The 23,987-nt window shown below is 36.5% G+C and overlaps 2 protein-coding genes across 4 annotated transcripts; both read left to right on the top strand.

Moving 5' to 3' along the window:
- Positions 1–2,197: 2,197 nt before the first annotated feature.
- Positions 2,198–13,983, top strand: smpd5 (sphingomyelin phosphodiesterase 5). Of its 3 annotated transcripts, XM_052143708.1 has the most exons (11): positions 2,198–2,405; positions 2,773–2,911; positions 3,144–3,234; positions 3,632–3,729; positions 4,617–5,753; positions 5,849–5,924; positions 10,934–11,074; positions 11,168–11,257; positions 11,402–11,465; positions 12,930–13,089; positions 13,200–13,983. In XM_052143708.1, exons 5-11 carry the CDS (start codon positions 4,683–4,685, stop codon positions 13,299–13,301), a joined length of 1,704 nt encoding a protein of 567 aa, XP_051999668.1. In that variant the 5' UTR covers positions 2,198–2,405; positions 2,773–2,911; positions 3,144–3,234; positions 3,632–3,729; positions 4,617–4,682; the 3' UTR covers positions 13,302–13,983. The 3 variants fall into 3 exon arrangements, with proteins under 3 accessions (XP_051999668.1, XP_051999667.1, XP_051999669.1); XM_052143707.1 differs by lacking the exon at positions 2,773–2,911; XM_052143709.1 differs by lacking the exons at positions 2,773–2,911; positions 3,144–3,234; positions 3,632–3,729.
- Positions 13,984–14,948: 965 nt separating this feature from the next.
- On the top strand, positions 14,949–22,325 carry gpatch3 (G patch domain containing 3). Its single transcript, XM_052143711.1, has 7 exons — positions 14,949–15,330; positions 17,257–17,705; positions 17,881–18,055; positions 18,278–18,337; positions 20,335–20,456; positions 20,557–20,684; positions 21,971–22,325. Exons 1-7 carry the CDS (start codon positions 14,952–14,954, stop codon positions 22,170–22,172), a joined length of 1,515 nt encoding a protein of 504 aa, XP_051999671.1. The 5' UTR covers positions 14,949–14,951; the 3' UTR covers positions 22,173–22,325.
- The last annotated feature ends 1,662 nt before the right edge of the window (positions 22,326–23,987 follow it).

The following is a 23,987-nucleotide window of genomic DNA, read 5'->3' as shown; positions in this document are numbered from 1 at the left end:
ATTCTTATAGTAAAAATCCAATTACAGAGCTCTCTTATTGGAATTCTTATAGTTAAAATTCAATTACAGAGCTCTTTTATTGGAATTCTTGTAGTTAAAATTCAATTACAGAACTCTCTTATTGGAATTGTTATAGTTAAAATTCAATTACAGAGCTCTCTTATTGGAATTCTTATAGTTAAAATTCAATTACAGAACTCTCTTATTGGAATTCTTATAGTTAAAATTCAATTACAGAACTCTCTTATTGGAAATCTTATAGTTAAAATTCAATTACAGAACTCTCTTATTGGGATTCTTATAGTAAAAATTCAATTACAGAGCTCTCTTATTGGAATTCTTATGGTTAAAATTCAATTACAGAGCTCTTTTATTGGAATTCTTATAGTTAAAATTCAATTACAGAGCTCTCTTATTGGAAATCTTATAGTTAAAATTCAATTACAGAACTCTCTTATTGGGATTATTATAGTTAAAATTCAATTACAGAACTCTCTTATTGGAATTCTTATAGTTAAAATTCAATTACAGAGCTCTCTTATTGGAATTCTTATGGTTAAAATTCAATTACAGAGCTCTTTTATTGGAATTCTTATAGTTAAAATTCAATTACAGAGCTCTCTTATTGGAAATCTTATAGTTAAAATTCAATTACAGAACTCTCTTATTGGGATTATTATAGTTAAAATTCAATTACAGAACTCTCTTATTGGGATTATTATAGTTAAAATTCAATTACAGAGCTCTTTTATTGGGATTCTTATAGTTAAAATTCAATTACAGAGCTCTGTTATTGGAATTCTTATGGTTAAAATTCAATTACAGAACTCTCTTATTGGAATTCTTATGGTTAAAATTCAATTACAGAGCTCTTTTATTGGAATTCTTATAGTTAAAATTCAATTACAGAACTCTCTTATTGCATTTCTTATGGTTAAAATTAAATTACAGAACTCTCTTATTGGAATTCTTATAGTTAAAATTAAATTACAGAGCTCTTTTATTGCAATTCTTATGGTTAAAATTCAATTACAGAACTCTCTTATTGGAATTATTATGGTTAAAATTCAATTACAGAGCTCTTTTATTGGAATTCTTATAGTTACAATTAAATTACAGAGCTCTTTTATTGCAATTCTTATGGTTAAAATTCAATTACAGAACTCTCTTATTGGAATTATTATAGTTAAAATTCAATTACAGAGCTCTCTTATTAGAATTTTTATGGTTAAAATTCAATTACAGAGCTCTCTTATTAGAATTTTTATGGTTAAAATTCAATTACAGAACTCTCTTATTGGAATTATTATGGTTAAAATTCAATTACAGAGCTCTTTTATTGGAATTCTTATAGTTAAAATTAAATTACAGAGCTCTTTTATTGCAATTCTTATGGTTAAAATTCAATTACAGAACTCTCTTATTGGAATTCTTATAGTTAAAATTCAATTACAGAGCTCTCTTATTAGAATTTTTATGGTTAAAATTCAATTACAGAGCTCTCTTATTAGAATTTTTATGGTTAAAATTCAATTACAGAACTCTCTTATTGCAATTCTTATGGTTAAAATTCAGTTACAGAGCTCTTTTATTGGAATTCTTATAGTTAAAATTCAATTACAGAACTCTCTTATTGCAATTCTTATGGTTAAAATTCAATTACAGAACTCTCTTATTGGAATTATTATGGTTAAAATTCAATTACAGAGCTCTTTTATTGCAATTCTTATGGTTAAAATTCAATTACAGAACTCTCTTATTGGAATTCTTATAGTTAAAATTCAATTACAGAGCTCTCTTATTAGAATTTTTATGGTTAAAATTCAATTACAGAGCTCTTTTATTGGAATTTTTAACTCTCTAATTGGTATTCTTAATTGTAAAAACTCAAACGTAGAGGTCTGTAATTGGAATTCTTTCTAGTAAAAATGCAATTATAGCCAGTAACGCTGGGGATATTAAAAGATAATTTGGCCTTCCATTAATAAAGTTACACATTCCAAATACTCTCAAATGTATCCCAATTCACAGACAACAAGTGTTTTAACTGGGAATATTCACAGGATAATCCCTTATTAGCTCTGCAATGTTTGGTGCAGCATATGGGTCTCTGTCCCCCCTGGACAACCAGGAATTAAAACAAATCTCAACAGAATAAGGCAAGAAAGGGTTTTACAGTGAACGTGAACGCGCATAAGGATGTGCACGGGCGCGCGCATGACCCAGTATACTGTACGTATGCGTGTGGAAACCGCTGGAGGGACACGAGCAGGAAGAGATATTCTAAAAACCAGTGCAACCAGGTAACCAGGCTCGAGTCGAGACAGGAAAAGTTTACCATCGCGTCACTGCTGCTATTATCCGCCCTGCTAACCGGCCGCAGTTCACAGGACACGTGGCTGCAGGTAGGTAGATTTAGCAATTTAGTATTAGAAGCGAAAATCGATGGTTTGTAGCCGAATAAATAAATAAATAATAATGATTGTTATTACCATTATAATTTCCCGCTTACCGCCGATGCATTATGACGTCAACATACGGCGGGTACAATGTATCCAGTCGATGTTTTGACCTATTTCCTGAGCTGTTGCAGTGCAGCTGATTCCATTATTGATCAGTGGTGTAAAACAGATCATTACTATTGTAAAATCTATTTAATGCTCTTTAAGTGGTCGATCGATAAATGTAAATGTATTAAGCCGATTACATGCGCGCGGTGATATTTTGCATTAATCTGGTGTCATTTTATTGCATGCATTTGTTACCATACAGATGGTGAGGTCTGGATTATTTGTGACCGTTGTATTTCCGTCCTGCCATCATTATAATCCTCATCATCCTCGCAGTACTGTCTCTACTGTAAAACACTGTAATCTCGAGTCATCTGTTGGAGAATGCACCATTATTTGAGGTTTTATTGACAACCAGAACACTGACACACGTGCAAAATTGCAAAATATTGCATAGTACATTTGGCACATTTTTACCAAAGTTCTCATTCCTTGTCAATATTTAAATTGTTTATATATGTTGCCGAATGCATGCTTTAGTGTACTTAAAGGAATAGTTCACACCAAAGTCATTATTTATTCATCCTCATGTCATTCCAAATGTGTATGACTTACTTTCTTGAAACCCAACAGGAGAAAATTTGAAGAATCTTCATGCAGCCGTTTTCCATGCATTACAATTCATAGTGACCACAGCTGCCAAACTCCAAAAAGGACATAAAAGGTACCGGTGGTGTCTATAATATGGCGTGTGCGCTATATATGAAGTCTTCTGAACTAACAAATTAGCTTTGTGTAAAAAAAAATGCATCTCATTATGTAGCTGAAACAATTCGACGTTTGGTCATGAGACAGAAAATCAATTACGTTTGTTGCTATTGACGTGATTTGATTTGAGAATTAATAATAAGTTCAGTTTCGGTCTGTGTCTCAACAATGCTATCGAATGTCTTCAGAAGACTTGGAATATAGCGCTCCAATCATATGGGCTACTTTTATAGTGCTTTAACCTCACGCGTCCACGTGGACGTTGTATTTTGGCTTTGCTATACGCAACACATAATTTAAATTCATTTAAACGGACTGAAAACTGTTTACAAGACTCAAGACTGTCATTTAAGGGTTAAACTTCTGGCGCACCGAGTCACGTGACACAACAGCATGACGTTGATTGCCGTGAAGCGCTTCTAAGGGTGCAGCGCCAACAAAAGTGCCTCTGGTAAGAAATCTCTTTCAGTTTTGTCATTGAAATGTTTTTGTTTGTAAAGAGGAGAGTCTCTAGTTTCATTTGATATTTGAAATATCGCTTTTAAAAATCCGTTCATTTTTCATGCATCGGTGTGCTGATAAACACGATGTCCACATACGTGGATTTTGGGACATTGTTCCCTCAAAAGTTGAAAAAACATGTCATCATATTGACAATAAATGAGTTCATCCAAAAACTGAGAAATGTGTCTTTCAGAGGCTTTATATGGAGTTATGATGAAAATAAGCTGCATTTCTAACTGTTCTGAGACCAGTGCAGACAGACAGCACACTGGAGGTTAAGTCATGCACTAAATAGGGAGCAAGGGAGCATCCTATATCTCTCCTATAACTGTTCTGAGACCAGTGCAGACAGACAGCACACTGGAGGTTAAGTCATGCACTAAATAGGGAGCAAGGGAGCATCCTATATCTCTCCTATAACTGTTCTGAGACCAGTGCAGACAGACAGCACACTGGAGGTTAAGTCATGCACTAAATAGGGAGCAAGGGAGCATCCTATATCTCTTTATGCAGTTAAGTGCGTTCACAATTATTCTTTAAAAATGATCCTTTTGTGGTTCACGGATGAAAGAAAGTCAAACAGGTTTGGAACTACATGAAGGGTGAGTCAATAATGACCAATGGTTTGTTTTTTGTCTGGGGCCGGTGAGCTAATCCTGTAAACATGCAGAGATGTGGAAATAAACTCTGGCTAAAGGTTATGAAGAGCATGTTTCTCCTGTTGAAGGGGCTGTGAGGTCTGGACACACGTCCGTCTATTAAACGTGTTTTCATCCAGTAATTGGTTACAAAGTTCTCTCTCTTTTTGTTCACTTGACTTCTCATTTTCTACAGAATTCAAGGGCACATGTGGAAGATTTGAGATGAAAAGACATCTTGCTGTGGAGTCCGCGCTGAGGCATGTCTTTGAGAGAGTCTCCTTTCTCCAATGGTGTTTTGGAAGCTCTCCATGCTGTAGGATGGGGTCTCATCTTCCCGTGTTTCTGGTTCCTGGACCGCCTCATCGCCAACTGCATCTTCACCAGTCTGGAGCGCGAGCAGAGGCGCGTGGAGCTCCTTCCTCTTCAGGTCATCTTTGGCTCCATCCTATTTTTCATCTTGTTCCTAATTTCCACACCCTTCGCCCTCTTGGGGTTCGTGCTATGGGCGCCTTTGCAAGCAGTCCGCAGGCCGTTCTCGTACCACCAACAGGTACCGATTATCCCCATGGAGGACCGGAATGCCCGGTGGGAGGAGACGGATAAAGTCAGTTTCGGATTCGTATCGGCCAACCTGTGCCTGCTGCCTGACGGTCTAGCGCGCGTCAACAATCTCAGACACACGCAGCAACGTGCCGAAACCATCGGGCAAAACATTGTCCAGGGCGTGACTCGCCCTCACATCCGTATTTTCGTGGATTCTCCTAGTAGTTGCGGCACGGTGACGCCGTCCAGCAGTCTGCTTCCACAGGCCGCCCCATCCACGTATGGATCAGTAGACCCCGCGGCAGGACCGATGGAGGGCGCTGAACCAGACGGGAATATTCCAAACAGTTCCTCGAGGAATTCCGTTGCATCTTCCGAAGAACCAGATGGTCCAAAACCAAACTGCAACCAAAACTCCAACCAGCACGGCAGCCAAGTGCACCGACACCCTCCTCGGGCATTACGGACGCTGTTCCGAGACAGCGACGTCCCGATGGAAGTGTCCGCTTTGTTCCCATCCACCGTAGATATAGTGTGCCTGGAGGAAGTTTTCGATAAGAGAGCTGCTTTCAAACTCATGCGGGCCCTCGGACCGCTCTATGGTCATGTGATCTATGATGTCGGTGTTTATGCGTTCCAGCCGCCTGGAGCCTGCTCCTCTTTCAAGTTCTTCAACAGCGGATTATTTGTGGCCAGTCGCTTTCCCGTGATTGAGGCCCGGTACAACTGCTTTCCCAACGGCTGCGGAGAAGATGCACTGGCCGCCAAAGGCCTGCTCTCTCTAAAGGTGCTACATCCTCATTTAAAGTTATTCAAATGCTTAAATAAGGAAACTCAACTCAAAAGTGTGCCTTAAACTTGTTAAAACATCTTTCTCTTAAGGTGGAAATAGGGTTGCAGAAAGGAGACAAGAAAATGGTTGGATATTTTAACTGCACTCACCTACATGCTCCTAAAGGCAAGTGTGTTGTTATTGTTAAAGTGCATTTAAAGGGATAGTTCACCCAAAAATGGGAAATCTGTCACCATGAACTCCGCCTAATTCAAAGACTGATTATGACTTGGAAAGGCCCTGGGGCCAATTATCTCCAAGGGCCCCCTCCATCCAAAAGTTGTTGAGTGGTTGGGGGGGGGGGGGGGGGTCAACATATTACATCACGGAGCATTAATGCCTAGGGCAACCCCTGGTAGCCCCTTGGCACTGGCCCCATTGTATCAGTCGGTAATCCGTCCCTGCCCTCATTTGTCCTAAACCCATATACTAACATCTCTTTTTGTGTTCTATGGAAGAAAGAAAGTTTTGTGGGTAGATGACATGAGGGTGGGTAAATGATGACAAAATGATAATTTTTTTGTGAACTGTCCCTTTAAGTTATATCATAAAACAGATAGTTTCAACTCAATTCTGATTGGATGAGCCACGATCAATGTTGGGGTAAAATTCCGAATATATTAAAATTTCTCACTGGACATTCTATATTAATGCGCCAAGTTGCTACGTTGCTTGGCAACCATAAACAGCCTTCAGACACCAATGCATTGTATTACTTGGTGAAAGAATCTTATTATTTATAATAATAATAATAAGTGTTACTATTTATTGAACATTGGTGTCTTTAATTGCCGTTGCTGCTGTTTTATAAAGCAATACAAAAGTCTACAAGGGAGTTTTTAAGCTTTGTGTTGAGTTGAAAAAACACGCCTAAAAAATGGCTTATTGCTTTATTGTCATTTGTTGTAATTCAATTATCATTGATTTAGGCGTAATCTCAATGTAAAGAGATGTTATTTTTTGTTTGCTGAAGGTAGGGTTGGGAACCGAAAAACCGGTTCTAATAAAACATTTTTATTTTATTTTATTTTATTAGTGGTGCTTGCCAAGGCATCACTATTGTTCTCTTGCATACTCATTATTCTTCTTTTTATTATTATTATTATTCCACACAAAGTTTGGTGCGCTACTCCTCCCGCAGCTTTTGTCACAGACCCCTGACCCCTAAAACATGCAAAATACGTGCTAGCATCATGCTAAAACATGCTAGCATCGCCTAGCAAAGTGCTAAAAACGTGCTAGCAACATGCTAACACATGCTAGCATCACCTAGCAAAGTGATAAAACATGCTAAAATGTGTTAGCGTCATGCTAACAAATGTTAGCATTGCCTAGCAAAGTGTTAAAACATGTTAAAAATGTACTAGCATCATATTAACACATGCTAGCATCGCCTAGCGAAATACTAAAACATGCTAAAAATGTGCTAGCAACATGCTAACACATGCTAGCATCACCTAGCGAAGTGATAAAACATGCTTTAAACGTGCTAGCATCATGCTAACACATGCTAGCATCACCTAGCGAAGTGTTAAAACATGCTAAAAACGTGCTAGCATCATGCTAACAAATGTTAGCATCGCCTAGCAAAGTGTTAAAACATGCTAAAAACGTGCTAGCATCATGCTAACACATGCTAGCAACACCTAGCGAAGTGCTAAAACATGATAAAAACATGCTAGCATCATGTTAACACAAACATAACACCTACATGCTACCATCATGAAAAACACATGCTAGCAACATTCTATTACCATTATTTTAGTGCTTAGCAACAAGTTATAAAATGCTATTTGACGAGTTATTCCAAGCAAGCACCTCTCACATTTTCTTCAGGAAATCTACCTATCTAGTTTAGTACTGCTCTTCACAATCTACATTACAGATAATTGCATAAATTATGCATATAGTAGTGGGTTGTCTTCTTGAGCATCAATGAATGTTTGCACCTTGTATAATAGTTGTGAACAAGTTCATCAATTGTTCTAAGTATCAAAAGCTGGATCTTTATATATATATATATATATATATATATATATATTTTTCTTTAGCTCTCTTGGCCCAGATACAGAGGGTGCAAATTGAATGTAATCCCAGATGCAGTTTATTGTGCTACACCAATCCCAATCAATCATTACCAGATGAAAAAAATAGATGGTACACAATACTGGATTTTTAATTATAAAGAAGCCCGAAAATACACATGGGACTCTTATTTTGAAATATCTGCACTCCCTGTTGTGAACTCAGTTACGGCTGATTCGCTGAAAAAGTGAATCTGATTCAAACTGCTAACCTGAGCTCCTGAGTTCAAACCCTCGGTTGAGTCATGAAAATGATCTGGTGCAAAAGAGTAATTTGGTCACGACTCTTTTGTGCTGGATTTGTTGTTGCGTGTGGTGCAGCAAGCTCGTCACAATAGAATGTGTCATGAGACACAATATTGCGCTCGCTATAGAGGTAATCAATAACTTACAAGATGATATCTGACGAAACTGCATATGAACACGCACACAACCTGACTGTCGCCAATGGTGACTAGATTTTGAATTATAGTCACAGTAAATGATTTTTGTTGATTCTACAGCGTGAAACACACAGCACGACTAGTGTAGACCGCTTCCCGAATAAATGACTCTTATGAGCCGATTCTTTTGATTCTACAGTGCGAAACACACAGCACGACTAGCGTAGACCGCTTCCCTGATAAATGACTCTTATGAGGCGATTCTTTTGATTCTACAGCGTGAAACACACAGCTCGACTAGTGTAGACCGCTTCCCTGATAAATGACTCTTATGAGGCGATTCTTTTGATTCTACAGCGTGAAACACACAGCACGACTAGCGTAGACCGCTTTCTGAATAAATGACTCTTACGAGCCGATTCTTTTGATTCTACAGCGTGAAACACAGCACGACTAGCGTAGACCGTTTCCCGAATAAATGACTCTTATGAGCCGATTCTTTTGATTCTACAGCGTGAAACACCCAGCTCGACTAGCGTAGACCGCTTCCCGAATAAATGACTCTTATGAGGCGATTGTTTTGATTCTAGAGCGCGAAACACACAGCACGACTAGCGTAGACCGCTTCCCGAATAAATTACTCTTATAAGCCGATTCTTTTGATTCTAGAGCGTGAAACACACAGCACGACTAGCGTAGACCGCTTCCCGAATAAATGACTCTTATGAGGCGATTCTTTTGATTCTACAGCGTGAAACACACAGCTCGACTAGCGTAGACCGCTTCCCGGATAAATGACTCTTATGAGGCGATTCTTTTGATTCTACAGCGTGAAACACACAGCTCGACTAGCGTAGACCGCTTCCCGAATAAATGACACTTATGAGTCGATTCTTTTGATTCTACAGCGTGAAACACACAGCTCGACTAGCGTAGACCGCTTCCCGAATAAATGACTCTTATGAGTCGATTCTTTTGATTCTACAGCGTGAAACACACAGCACGACTAGCGTAGACCGCTTCCCGAATAAATTACTCTTATGAGTCGATTCTTTTGATTCTAAAGCGCGAAACACACAGCGTGACTAGTGTAGACCGCTTCCCGAATAAATGACTCTGATGAGGCGATTCTTTTGATTCTAAAGCGTGAAACACACAGCACGACTAGCGTAGCTCGATTCCCGAATAAATTACTCTCATGAGGCGATTCTTTTGATTCTAGAGCGTGAAACACACAGCGTGACTAGTATAGACCGCTTCCCGAATAAATGACTCTTATGAGGCGATTCTTTTGATTCTACAGCGTGAACACACAGCTCGACTAGTGTAGACCTCTTCCCGAATAAATGACTCTTATGAGTCGATTCTTTTGATTCTACAGCGTGAAACACACAGCGTGACTAGTGTAGACCGCTTCCCGAATAAATGACTCTTATGAGTCGATTCTTTTGATTCTACAGCGTGAAACGCACAGCATGACTAGCGTAGACCGCTTCCCGAATAAATGACTCTTATGAGGCGATTCTTTTGATTCTACAGCGCGAAACGCACAGCACGACTAGCGTAGACCGCTTCCCGAATAAATGACTCTTATAAGGCGATTCTTTTGATTCTACAGCGCGAAACGCACAGCACGACTAGCGTAGACCGCTTCCCGAATAAATGACTCTTATAAGGCGATTCTTTTGATTCTACAGCGCGAAACACACAGCGTGACTAGCGTAGACCGCTTCCCGAATAAATGACTCTTATGAGCCGATTCTTTTGATTCTACAGCGCGAAACACACAGCACGACTATCGTAGACCGCTTCCCGAATAAATGACTCTTATGAGGCGATTGTTTTGATTCTACAGCGCGAAACACACAGCACGACTAGCGTAGAACGCTTCTCGAATAAATGACTCTTATGAGTCGATTCATTTGATTCTACAGCGTGAAACACACAGCTCGACTAGCGTAGACCGCTTCCCGAATAAATGACTCTTATGAGGCGATTCTTTTGATTCCACAGCGTGAAACACACAGCTCGACTAGAGTAGACCGCTTCCCGAATAAATGACTCTTATGAGGCGATTCTTTTGATTCCACAGCGTGAAACACACAGCTCGACTAGAGTAGACCGCTTCCCGAATAAATGACTCTTATGAGGCGATTCTTTTGATTCCACAGCGTGAAACACACAGCTCGACTAGAGTAGACCGCTTCCCGAATAAATGACTCTTATGAGGCGATTCTTTTTATTCTACAGCGTGAAACACACAGCACGACTAGCGTAGACCGCTTCCCGAATAAATGACTCTTATGAGGCGATTCTTTTGATTCTACAGCGTGAAACACCCAGCACGACTAGCGTAGACTGCTTCCCGAATAAATGACTCTTATGAGCCGATTCTTTTGATTCTACAGCGTGAAACACACAGCTCGACTAGAGTAGACCGCTTCCCGAATAAATGACTCTTATGAGCCGGTTCTTTCTACCTCAAAAGTAAGGAACGTTAATGGAACCGTCAAAGAATCAGAATCGTTAAATTACTTACGAGTCCCATCCCTAGCTGGGTATTTTTAATATCTGCGAATTTGGAACAATTTACAGCTTGAAGCATTTAAACCTGTGTATAAAATGAGGAATATCAAGCCATTGCTGGTGTTTGTTTGGTTGTAAACAGGACATGGAGCGATACGCTTTGAGCAGCTCAACATGTTGACTAAATGGATCAATGAGTTTCAAGCAGGGACCAAGGAAGCCGATGAAATGGTGGTGTTTGATGTGCTGTGTGGAGACTTGAACTTCGACAACTCCTCCCCTGGTATGTGTTGAACATATGCACGACGTACACTTTTACAGTTAGAATACAAATAATAAATCAAATATGTGGGAATATATCATTGTGCATGTGTAGATGACAATCTGGAGCAAAGACATGGTCTGTTTGAAGACTACAGAGACCCCTGCAGAGCCGGACCGGGTCAAGAGAAGCCCTGGGTTATAGGTAACACGCTCATTTACACAGTCAGTGACTGGCATCACGTGTGGCATCAGTTCAGTTGGCTGTAAACCTCATAGTGTACATATAGGTGCTTTGGTTTCATTGTTTTTGTTCCTCAACAAAGTCTTATCGTGGTTTAATTTGTAGGCACCCTGTTGGAACAGCCAACGCTCTATCAAGAAAACATGCGGACCCCTGACAACCTGCAGCGGTGAGATCAAACAGTTTCATTTTGTGTCATTTGAGTCATCATTGAGTCTGTGTCGTGTATTTGGCGCCATCTCCTGGTGGTCATATGTAACATTGTGCTTCATGTGGATTATCTAATGATCTATACATCTGATTATCTTGTGTGTGGACTCGATTGAAAGATAATCACAGACTCTAAATAATAAGAATAATGATATTGTATGTTCTGGGTATTTTTCATGAAGTTATTAGTTAAAATGCGGCATAAAAGCAACACCAACATAATTGCCAAAGGCATATATTTAGCTGTTACTCACTATATTTTTATCTGTGAGTAAAACAAATAGTCTGGTTGTATTTTACTCTTTGAGACCTTTCCAACGACATATGACACATGGATATTTGATGAGTCTGACGATATTGCAATAATATGTGTAGTGCGTTCTTTTTAATAATTAATTAAATAACGCGTGCCGTTTTGTGGTCCGTCCTGCGGAACACGCCAGCGTTTTGTGGTCCGTTCTGCGGAACACAGTGCCGTTTTGTGGTCCGTTCTGCATATTGCGGCGCCATTTTGTGGTCCGGTCTGCATATCGAAGTGCCGTTTTGTGGTCCGTTCTGCGTAACGCGGTGCCGTTTTGTGGTCCGTTCTGCGTAACGCGGTGCCGTTTTGTGGTCCGTTCTGCGTAACGCGGTGCCATTTTGTTGTCCGTTCTGCGTATCGCGGTGTCGTTTTGTGGTCCGTTCTGCGTATCGCGGTGTCGTTTTGTGGTCCGTTCTGCGTATCGCGGTGCCGTTTTGTGGTCCGTTCTGCATATCGCGGTGCCATTTTGTGGTCCGTTCTGCATATCGCGTTACTGTTTTGTGGTCCGTTCTGCATATTGCGGTGCCATTTTGTGGTCCGTTCTGCATATCGCGTTACTGTTTTGTGGTCCGTTCTGCATATCGCGTTACTGTTTTGTGGTCCGTTCTGCATATCGTGGCGCCGTTTTGTGATCCGTTCCGTATAACGCGGTGCCGTTTTGTGGTTCGTTCTGCGTAACGCGGCGCCGTTTTGTGGTCCGTTCTGCGTAACACTGCACCTCATTTTAGCTTAGCGCGCCCATTCGGCACGTTTCGCGGCCGACCCACCGGCCCGCTCGGTTCTCCCGATGGCCAGTCCGCCCCAAAGTGCATCGGCCCACCGGGAAAATGCCCGGTATGCTAGATTACCAGTCCAGCCCTGGGCATAATGCCTACATGTGCTGGAAAGTAGATCTTCTAGGGTTAGAAAGTTATGAAATAATGTTTTTAATACCCATTTGTCTTTAAAAAAAAAACACTTGTATGCATGAACAGGGCGTGTAAAAACTGTGGTATTTGGAATTGGGGTTGTATCCTATACGTCACCGAGCCCTATTGTGACGGTCTCATAATGGACACCTTCCTTGTCATATGTTTTGATGAAGCAAACTGAAACCGCATTTGTTCTCTGGTGTTGTTGTAGGACTTTGGAACGTGAAGAACTGCGCAGAGGGTATTTATCTTCACCGGTCCCCATGACCGGCGTCCCTATGATTTACCCCAAACCCGATCAACCCTGGGTGGGACGTCGGATCGACTATCTTCTGTATCGAGAGAACTCCATCTCCAGTCTCTGCAAAACAGTGTGTTTAATGTTTGATTTGAAATGCATTAACAGATGTCATAAATGATCTGCCCTTATTAGGTGTTTAATACGCTGGTGCTTTAAATATTTATCTTTTCTCCCGGTCAGGAGGTGGAAGAGTTTACATACGTGACCCAGCTGGCTGGTTTGACGGATCACATCCCAGTGGGCTTTAGACTCGGTGTCAAGCTGGGCTCAGAAGATATATGATGATATTGGACCATGCATGCTTTTCAGTGGACCAAACTGCTGACACATCAGATAAAATGTCTACGCTGAGTTAATTAAACACTTTAAAGATCAATAAGAGAGGAGAAATTGAAGAACTTTAAAATACTTGACATATGAGGAGAAAAACCGTCACAAATTTTGAATCACGATATAAACGAGCAATATTCATGACACTCTTTTCTATGCATACACACAATCTGTACAGTGCCAGTCATTTCAGTTACACATAGTTTAATCTGTTACACTTTTTAAGATACTGTTTTATTTTCATGACCACACAGAAATTATATTGGACATATATTTTAATTAAAAAAGTCGATTTTTTTCCCTCCCCATATCATTTGTGTTTCTTCTAAGGAGTTTTTGCAGTTGAGTTTTTGTTATTATTATTGTATATATTATATAATAGTATATTAACACTATAAATGCGTTTCAAATATGAATCACAACGTGTGACGGCTCCTGTTTCACTCTGTTCAAGCTGACGAGTCAAACAAACTATAGTATGTAAGTTTCACATGTTTATGGCACCATCTTGTGGTTATTTGTGGGAAAAAAGTGGTTTCAATGTTTATATCGATCTATTTAATATGGTGGCGGACTTGCACGAAAAGTGACTGTTATGTTGGGATAAATGAGAGATTATTTTAATAAAGTAAAAGTGATCGTAATGATTATATTATTACTGATATTTTAAAATGAGTATTTGCTGAATAAGCAACTAGTGCTTGGTTCAAATTTTGAATACTATTTTATTGAAAAAATTGTCAAAAGTGTTCTTTTTACGGTTTCTTTTTTATTAATTTGTCTAATTGTACTAAAAACAGTTTAATGTATATATATATATATATATATATATATATATATATATATATATATATATATATATATATATATATATATATATTTTTTATTTTCTGACAATTCTTTCATATGTCAATGCAACATCACGAACAGTATTGGGTAAGTTACTCTGAAATCTTAATTATTTTCTAAAACCCTGATCAACCTCGACCAGATGAAAAACACAATGATAGACATGAAACTGTTCTTTTAATTATTTCAAATATATCATATAAAATCAAATTAATTATTCATGAACTGGCCAAAGAATTTAAGGGGGCGGTGTTAAATTAGAAAACATATTTTAAGATTAGACGTTAAATTTTGATTTTAAATTCACCATTGCTGTTATAGAATTATTCAATAGTATATAAAATATTTACACTTAAATCAGAAGAAACTGGAATTAAATTACTGAACAATTAAGAGTAATCCCTTACTTTTTTCAATGAAAAAGTCATTTAATTACAGTAATTAATTACTTATTAATGCATTACACCCAACACTGAATGGTTCAGTCTTCAGTTGAAATGCTCTTCAGAAATAACACATTAACCAGAAAAATACCAGAAAACCATGAAAAAATTTTAAGTGCCATAATACTTGTATAAATGGTATGTTCAAATTACCATGGGATACTATTAAACAACAGCACGTTTCATAATTTTCTTTGTTTTAAAATGTTTTATTTAGAATCGGTTTTTTTTTTTTAAAAGAAGGACTTTTATTTTGAAACATTTCCGGGTTCTTTGTGTTTTCACGAATTCTGGCTTCACACTCATAAGTATGGCGGCGATGGACGGTGCGACGTATTTGGTTATAAACAACATTCCGGTCCGGCTCCGATCCGCGGACTTGCGGAATTATTTCAGTCAGTTTATAGAGAGTAAGGGTTTTATTTGTTTCCACTACCGCCACCGGCCGGAGGTTCGAGTTCAGACGGCAGCACAAGGGCCAGATGCAGCTGGTACCAGTGAGCGGACAGACGGTTCTGATGGTTCTAAAGGGAAACCCGCGGGTTCGTGTTGTTGTGTGGTGTCCGTTCGTTCAAATGAATCAGACAGATTCTTGAAGATGTATTCTGGTAATCAGTGGATCGATTCAACAGGAAACTGGCTGGCGAGAAAATGTTTGATCCGGAGAGTAAAAGTATCGGGGCAGGAAGGTGAGTCACACTGTCAAATTAAAAGTACCAGTGTAATAAAACATTTATTTATTTATGGATAATTTTTATTTAGTTTAATTAATTTGGTCAAGAAAATATTCAATTTGAAAGATTGAAATAATTGTATTTATAACCAGTGTTGGGTGTAATTAATAATTAGTTACTGTAATAAAATACATTTTTCATAAAACAGTAAAGTAAGCATTACTCTTAATTGTTCAGTAATTTCATTAGTTACTTTTAAAGTAACTGCGTTAAATACTGTATATACTGTAGAACAATTCTATATAAAACAATAGTACATTTAACAACTAATGTTAAAATGTACGTTTTGTAATTTAACGCCGCCCCCTTAAATTCTTTGTCCAGTTCATGAATAATTTATTTGATTTTGTATAATTTATCTGAATGAATTAAAAGAAGAGTTTCACGTCTATTCTTGTATTTTTCGTCTGGTTGAGGTTTATCAGGGTTTTAGAAAATAATTAGTACAGTAATGTAATTAGTAGTTAGTAATTAATAACTTTTTAACTTTTAAACACTGTTTATAACAAACTTCATTGTTTTTGTTCCGTTAAATATTCAGGATGATTTTTTTGAAATAAATCTAAAATATAAAATCAAATAAATTATTCATGAAGTGGGCAACAAATTTAAGGGGGCGGCGTTCAAATAGAAAACATACATTTTAACATTAGACGTTTGTAAAGTGTTATAAGGGAAAGGAGGAGGCGAGAACCGGCTTGACAAAATAAATAATAGTTTTAATAATAAACTGAACGATAAACACACAGAGCAGCTGCCTGTAATTCTCTCTCTCTGGAACTGTCGTCACCGGCCACCTTTGTCCCTCGCGCGCCCCCATCAGGGTGATTTGGGGACCGGCATTTGTTGTTTCAGCCCGGCCCCGCTCTACAAAGTTAAATTGTGATTTTAAATTCACTATTGTCTTTTATAAAATTGTTTTCTAGTCTATAAAGTATTTAACGCAATTACATCAGAACTGTAATTAAATTACTGAACAATTAAGAGTAATCCCTTACATTTCAATTAAAAAGTAATTTAATTACTGTAATTAATTACTTTGTAATGCAGTACAGCAAACACAGCTTAAATACATCTTCGCATTAAGGAAAATCGCCAGAGCAAAATTTACTAGTATTTTCAAACGGGACGTCTAAACTGGACATTTTAGGTAATTTTCTAGAAAAGTCTTTATGTGTGAACTATGCAAAATGATCCTTAGGATCATTAATAAATGTTTAATTAAGCATATATAGTTCTGACTAGATTATGCAAAATATTGAACATAATTCTGTGCTTTATTACTACCTTTATTAAGCATTAATTGCTGTAATAATAACTGTTCATAAAACAGTAATTAACACATGAACTGAGCATAAATGTACATCCAATTCATTACATCTTTAAATGTACAATTTCTTTATTAATTATTAAAGTTAAAATGCTCTCAAACGCTTCCTTAACACTGATTTGCATAAACTGAAACGCTTTATTTTAGGATGGTTAATAAGTTGTTTACTAAGGATGAATAAACAGTATACACGTTTTTAAAGATAGCTTATTAAATATTAATTTATCATTTATTATAGTGAATATAAATGAATATAAACACTATTTCTGCAGTACAAAGCCTATTAATATATGAAACAATTTATAAATGATCAATTAACTATAAACGAATGCTTTATAAATACTTTATACTATGTATTTAATATAAAGTTGTTTTTTTCTGCTTGGTGGAAATATTTGTCTTTACAAACAAACATTATATTGTATTAATGGAATATATGGGTGATACTTTTCTTGATTTTTAAAAAAATCTAAAACGTACTAATTTGTCCGATCCCATCTTAAACACGTCCAAAGAGATTTTAATTCTTTAAATTGTACTTTTGTTTATAGATCACAATTCATTCCCTTACAAGACAAAGGCTGAACTGCGACGACACATCGGCCAATCAGAGACCTTTACCATGTCTGACCTGAAGGGCCTGTCAGAGCTCAATCCACCCAGCCTCATGCCAGCGGGGAACGTGGGCACGCCTGTGACAGTTTTCCTGGAGCTCATCCAATCCTGCCGCCTCCCGCCACGCCTCATACGAAAGCTAGGACTCACCTTTCCCAAGACGGGTTCGCATCGGCGATATGGCAACGTGCCTTACCAGTATCGTAGCACAGCTGTCATTGCCCCAAGTGAGGAAAGTGTTTTTACAGCGGGGGGCGTGGAGATCTCAGGGCCCGGCAGTGTGGCCCCGCCCACAACCACACAAACAGTAGAAGAGGACCAATGCCACTCTCCTCCGCCTGTCAATCAAGAGTCACAGGAAGCAGACCTGTCCGGCCCTGATGATGTGAGTTACCAAAAATGTGCATTTTCCAAATGGAAAATTCCAATCATTTTGAAGTCAATCGATTTTAAAAGTTGCTTGTGCAAGTTCTGCATATGTAGTCACATGTATCCAACTAGAGCTGTATTTCTATGACGTGAGCTCAGAGGTCTAAAATTAACTTTGGTTTTTGCTCCAGGACGATGACCGCTGTGAAGAGTGGGAGCGACACGAGGCCTTCTATGATGATGTCACCAGTCAGGAGCGCTCTAAAGAGAGACTGTTCGAGGAGAAGATTGAGCTCAAGTGGGAGAAAGGAGGATCTGGACTCGTCTTCTACACAGACGCTCAGTTCTGGCAGGAAGAAGAAGGAGGTACAATGCTTGTCATTATAACAGATATTAGGCAGAACTAAATTAAATTAAATTTAATCCATTGCAAGTGATTGTCAGGAAAGGTCGATATGTGCATATGTGGATGGTTTGGAGTTTTTTAAAATATCGATATACCGAATAAACATCTCATTAGTGATGTATTGTTTATTATGTTTATATGTTGCTTCATATTGTTCATTTTTTACCTTTGCATTTGCACAGATTTCGACGAACAAACGGCAGACGATTGGGACGTGGATATGAGCGTCTATTACGACAAAGGTAAAAGCTTGATAATACTGCACGATAGCGGTATTACACTGTAGGCCCGGTAGATTTTATTTGATTATCCAAAAACAGACATTACCACGTGGTTATTAAATAGAATATATTACATAATATATACAGCCTCAGATTATAGATGGATCGGCCAAATTAATCAAATGAATATAATGAAACGTTTTTACACATTTCATTATAACTTTTGACCACAAGGTGGCGGTGGCCCCAAACTTTATAGGTGACTTCAAGGCATGGGGCAAATTATGCATGCTAAGTTTCATAATGATGCGTCACTGCATTTGTAAAATACAGCATTTTACGTCTAAATTCAAAATGGCTGACATATAAAAATAAAATGGGTATCATTTGAATCAAAAGAGACCAGTCTCATCATTTTAGGCCAAACTATTCAGGATTTAACAGCAAAAATAGCCCTTTTCATATTTCCTAACCACTAGGTGGCGCTGTGCAGAAACTCTGCACATACCGTCAAGGCATGCTTGGAACGACATATACCAAGATTTGTGTTAATACGCTAAAGCGTTGCGGAGATACAGACTTGCGTCCGTTTTGGAGTGCTCGTCGTCGACTTTAGTTGAAGTAATTTTCCTAAACGAAAATTCTAAATGGCAGAAAATCTAGTGGGCCGAAATGGAAACCACGGTGTGCGTTCGACTCGGAAGGGAAAAAAAATATTTTGTTTCTAGACCTTATGGTTCAAAAGTTATGAGCATAAATATAAGTGCGATTTTGAACTGTTGGTGGCGCTAGAGAGTTTGAGTTAGAGACCCCAAATTTGGGTCATTTATTGTTCAGGATGTCCTCTATCAATGTGCCAAATTTCACAATATTCCTCAAGTGTTCTATGGGTTGCTGTAGACTCCAGCCGGAAAAATAATAATAATAATAATAAGGAAACTAACAGATACGATAGGTGCCTATGCACTTTTGTTGCTTAGCCCCTAAGAAGCCAATTTTCATTGTATTTCAATCAGAAATAACTAATATGTACATATTATCCATCCAACCAACCAACCATCCATCCATCCAACTTCCAACCATCCATCCATCCATCCATCCAACTTCCATCCATCCAACCATCCATCCATCCATCCCACCATCCAACCAACCATCCAACTTCCATCCAACCAACCAACCAACCATCCAACCATCCTACCAACCAACCATCCATCCAACCATCCAACCAAACATCCATCCAACCAACCAACCATCCAACCATCCAACCAAACATCCAATCAACCAACCATCCAACCAAACATCCAATCAACCATCCAACCATCCAACCAAACATCCAATCAACCATCCAACCATCCAACCAAACATCCAATCATCCAACCAAACATCCAATCAACCAACCATCCAATCAACCAACCATCCATCCAACCATCCATCCATCCATCCAATCAACCATCCATCCATCCAACCAACCATCCATCCATCCATCCATCCAACCAACCATCCATCCAACCATCTAATCAACCAACCATACATCCATCCAACCAACCATCCATCCATCCAACCAACCATCCATCCAACCATCCAATCAACCATCCAACCAACCATCCAACCAACCATCCAACCATCCAACCAACCATCCATCCAACCAACCAACCATCCAACCATCCATCCAACCAACCAACCATCCATCCATCCAACCATCCAATCAACCAACCATCCATCCATCCATCCAACCAACCAACCATCCATCCAACCAACCATCCATCCAACCAACCAACCAACCAACCATCCATCCAACCAACCATCCAATCAACCAACCAACCAACCAACCAACCATCCATCCATCCAACCATCCATCCATCCAACCAACCATCCATCCAATCAACCATCCAATCAACCAACCAACCATCCATCCATCCATCCCAGAACACCTGTTTCCATTACAGGACAGTCCCCCTTAACATCCAACAAGAACTGTACTTGTGTATAACTGAATATATTGTCTCTTTTATTCTTAGATGGTGGCGACATGGACGCCAGAGACTATGTCCTTATGCGTTCTGAAAAGAGACTTCGTGAGGGTCTGGAGGGGCTGCCTGGACGTCAACAGAAGATCGGAAGCTTCGAGAGGTTCACAAAGGTTTGGATGTTTTGATGATCCTCTGCTCAATACCAGTGTGGACCTCACGATACTTCACTTACACAGATTGATTTTTAAACAATATTTGTGTGTGTTTTAGGGAGTAGGCAGGCGTGTGATGGAGAAACAGGGCTGGAGGGATGGTAAGGGTCTCGGGAACAGTCAGGTGGGAATGTCGGATGCTTTAGAGAGTGAAGGACAGCATCCACACTGTAAGAGAGGCTTCGGGTGAGTCGGTTCACACCTGCAACAGTTTGATTATTATTCACACATCCTCGTACATCCTGCAGAGAATGATGTTAATGTTGCAACTCTGGCTTTGTAAAAAAGTATATTTTATTTTATATATATGTATATATATTTATATACATATGTGTATAATGTATAAAAAAAAATATGTATAAAATATATATATATATATATATATATATATATATATATATATATATATATATATATGTTTAAAAAATATATATAATATGTATTAAAAAAAATAATAATATATATATATATATATATGTATAATGTGTAAAAAGCATATTTTATTTTATATATATGTATATATATTTATATACAGATGTGTATAATGTATAAAAAAAAAAATATGTATAATATATATATATATATATATATATATATATATATATATATATATATATATATGTTTAAAAAATATATATATAATATGTATTAAAAAAAAAAATATATATATATATATATATATATATATATATATATAATATTTATAAAAAAATATATAATATGTTTAATAAAATGATATATATATATATATATTTATTTATTTATTTTTTGCTATATATATATATATATATCATTTTATTAAACATATTATATATATTTTTTATAAATATATATATATATATATATATATGTGTATAATGTGTAAAAAGCATATTTTATTTTATATATATGTATATATATTTATATACATATGTGTATAATGTATAAAAAAAAATATGTATAAAATATATATATATATATATATAATATTTATAAAAAAATATATATAATATGTTTAATAAAATGATATATATATATATATATATATATATATATATATATATATATATATATATATATATATGTGCATATATATATATATATATATATATATATATATATATATATATATATATATATATATTTATTTTTTGCTATATATATATATATATATATATATATGTATAATGTATAAAAAAATTATATGTATAAAAAATAAATAAATATATATATATAGTTTGTATAAAATAAATTATATATAGTTTGTATAAAAAAATATATATAATATGTATAAAAAATTAAATATATATATATATATATTATATATGTATATATATATATATATATATATATATATATATATATATATATATATATATGTATATATATATGTGTATAAAAAATATATAATATGTATTTAACAATTTTATATATATATACATATATATGTTTTGTGGTTTTTTTAAATACATTTTTTTCTAATTATTTTCTAGGTACCATGGAGAGAAGCTCAGCTCATTTCTTCCACTTAAAAAACCTAGAAAGGAATTTCACATATCAACAATTTATGATAAACCCAAAGACATCGATAAAGGTGATGAGCTGCTGCGGCGGCAACCCAACACCAGCATTAAGTACAGAGACTGGCATCCAGCGGGCAGCGCCTACTCAACCAGCCGACCTCTGCCACCGTGATTCATGACTGTTTTCTAGTGATATTCACAAACACTGAATTAAGACTTTATTTATTGTTATACAAAAAACTGAAAAATGAAAAAATTGTATTTTTCTTAGTATGTTTTTACACAAATATGTAAATAGATTTTCTGTGAGTTATGTATTAAAAGTGTACAATGAAGTGTTGTTTTGTTTTTATTTTTCCTTAACCCTCATATTTATGTATATAATTATCGTTAAATGTAAATATTTGGCAATTGTCTGTTAGGTAATGCATTGCTAATGTCTAGTCATTTACCAAAAGTGTGTTTTTTATTGTGTGTGTTTTTTAGGAGACATTGATCAAGAAATGTATATTTATATTGCGGTTTCCACAACATACACAGTTTCAAAGCAGCTCTTTGAGCTCTACAGAATAATAATTTACTACTACAAATATGTTTAATAAAAATAACAGTCTACTTGCCAACATTTTTGAGTAAAACTTGTTTAATAACAAGTAATAATAATAAAGTATTACTAATAATAATAATAGTCACATTTCCAGAATTATTGAGTGAAATAACAAAAAGCATTTTTTATTTAGCAATGCAAACAAACAAATTAAACAAATAATAATAAAACTTTTTAAGAGGGTTACAAAAAAAAAAAAAAAAAACCTTATACAATCTTATAAATATTAGCAAACGCTATAAAAGGGTATTAATAGATATTATAGTTATAAAAAAATAATAATAATGAAGAATAATTAAACATCTTTCTTGAAAATATTAAAGCAAGTGATTATAAATATATAAATATAAATAATAAAGGGATATGGATGCCAACAGCATACATTTAGTCAAAGGTGAGTATTTTTGGGGGAATTTTGATATTTCAACATCAGTTCCTAAAATCCATCTATAATACACTCTATAAACAAAATAGTTACACTCAGGACCTTCAGGACAAAAATGTCCCCATTGAAACCCATTAAAATGGCAATATTTGATCCCTGTGACATTAAAACATAAAATCATGAGTTCTATGATATTATACCTTCATTCTGGAGCCCTCACTTCAAAATGTACATTTATAATGTTTTCCACCAGATGGCGCCATTTATCTGATGTTTATCCTGTGGAGCAAATACAAGCTTTTCCCCTATTCTCTGTTTACTGTATTATAGAGACCTGCAGCACAACTGAATACATGATGCAGATAAAACTGTGTGTGTGTGTAAAAAACAGCAGTGACATTATGTAAACAAACTGGGTTAAAATCCTGAAAATGAATGAATAGGTAGTTATGATCAGTCAGTGAAAGTGGAAAATAATATTAATGTATAATATTTTTATGGCAGTTTTTTGACATGGATATTTTTGTCCTCTAAGGTCCTGAGTGTGAGGTTTTTTTAATCTGACACTGCACAAAAAATTATAATGCATCAAAATCAGTGTTGTTGCTAATCATTGACATATACCAGACTGCGATAATAATAAAAATAAATTCATCTGAGCATTTAATATATGGAAAATAAATAATTGTGTGTGTGTGTGTGTGTGTGTGTGTGTGTGGTGTGTGTGTGTGTGTGTTTCTTCATAAAAAACAACAGTGGCATTAAATAAACAAACTGGCATTTAAAGGGTTAAAATCCTGAAAATAAATGAATATTTGGTAGTTATGATCAGGATTGAAGCTGGGGTTAAAAATGTACACATATGGAAGTGGAAAATAATATTAATTATGGCAGTTTTTTGACGCGGACATCTTTGTCCTCTAAGGACCTTAGAGTAACTTATTTAAATTGACGCACAAGCGTTAAACAATAAACAGCTTTCATCCGCATCAGTG

Source organism: Xyrauchen texanus, chromosome 15 (assembly GCF_025860055.1).
Source record: "Xyrauchen texanus isolate HMW12.3.18 chromosome 15, RBS_HiC_50CHRs, whole genome shotgun sequence".
In the NCBI taxonomy this organism is placed as follows: Eukaryota; Metazoa; Chordata; class Actinopteri; order Cypriniformes; family Catostomidae; genus Xyrauchen; species Xyrauchen texanus.
The sequence above is the reverse complement of the archived record's forward strand: the minus strand, read 5'-3'. Positions and strand labels throughout refer to the sequence as shown.

Bases quoted from the DNA above. Each gene is read 5' to 3' on its own strand.
- gpatch3 (XM_052143711.1), top strand. From the start codon at position 14,952: ATGGCGGCGATGGACGGTGCGACGTATTTGGTTATAAACAACATTCCG. The intron at 15,331-17,256 runs GTGAGTCACACT...TTTTGTTTATAG, and splicing joins AAAAGTATCGGGGCAGGAAG to ATCACAATTCATTCCCTTAC. The intron at 17,706-17,880 runs GTGAGTTACCAA...TTTTTGCTCCAG, and splicing joins ACCTGTCCGGCCCTGATGAT to GACGATGACCGCTGTGAAGA.
- smpd5 (XM_052143709.1), top strand. From the start codon at position 4,683: ATGTCTTTGAGAGAGTCTCCTTTCTCCAATGGTGTTTTGGAAGCTCTC. The intron at 5,925-10,933 runs GCAAGTGTGTTG...GGTTGTAAACAG, and splicing joins TCACCTACATGCTCCTAAAG to GACATGGAGCGATACGCTTT. The intron at 11,075-11,167 runs GTATGTGTTGAA...GTGCATGTGTAG, and splicing joins CTTCGACAACTCCTCCCCTG to ATGACAATCTGGAGCAAAGA.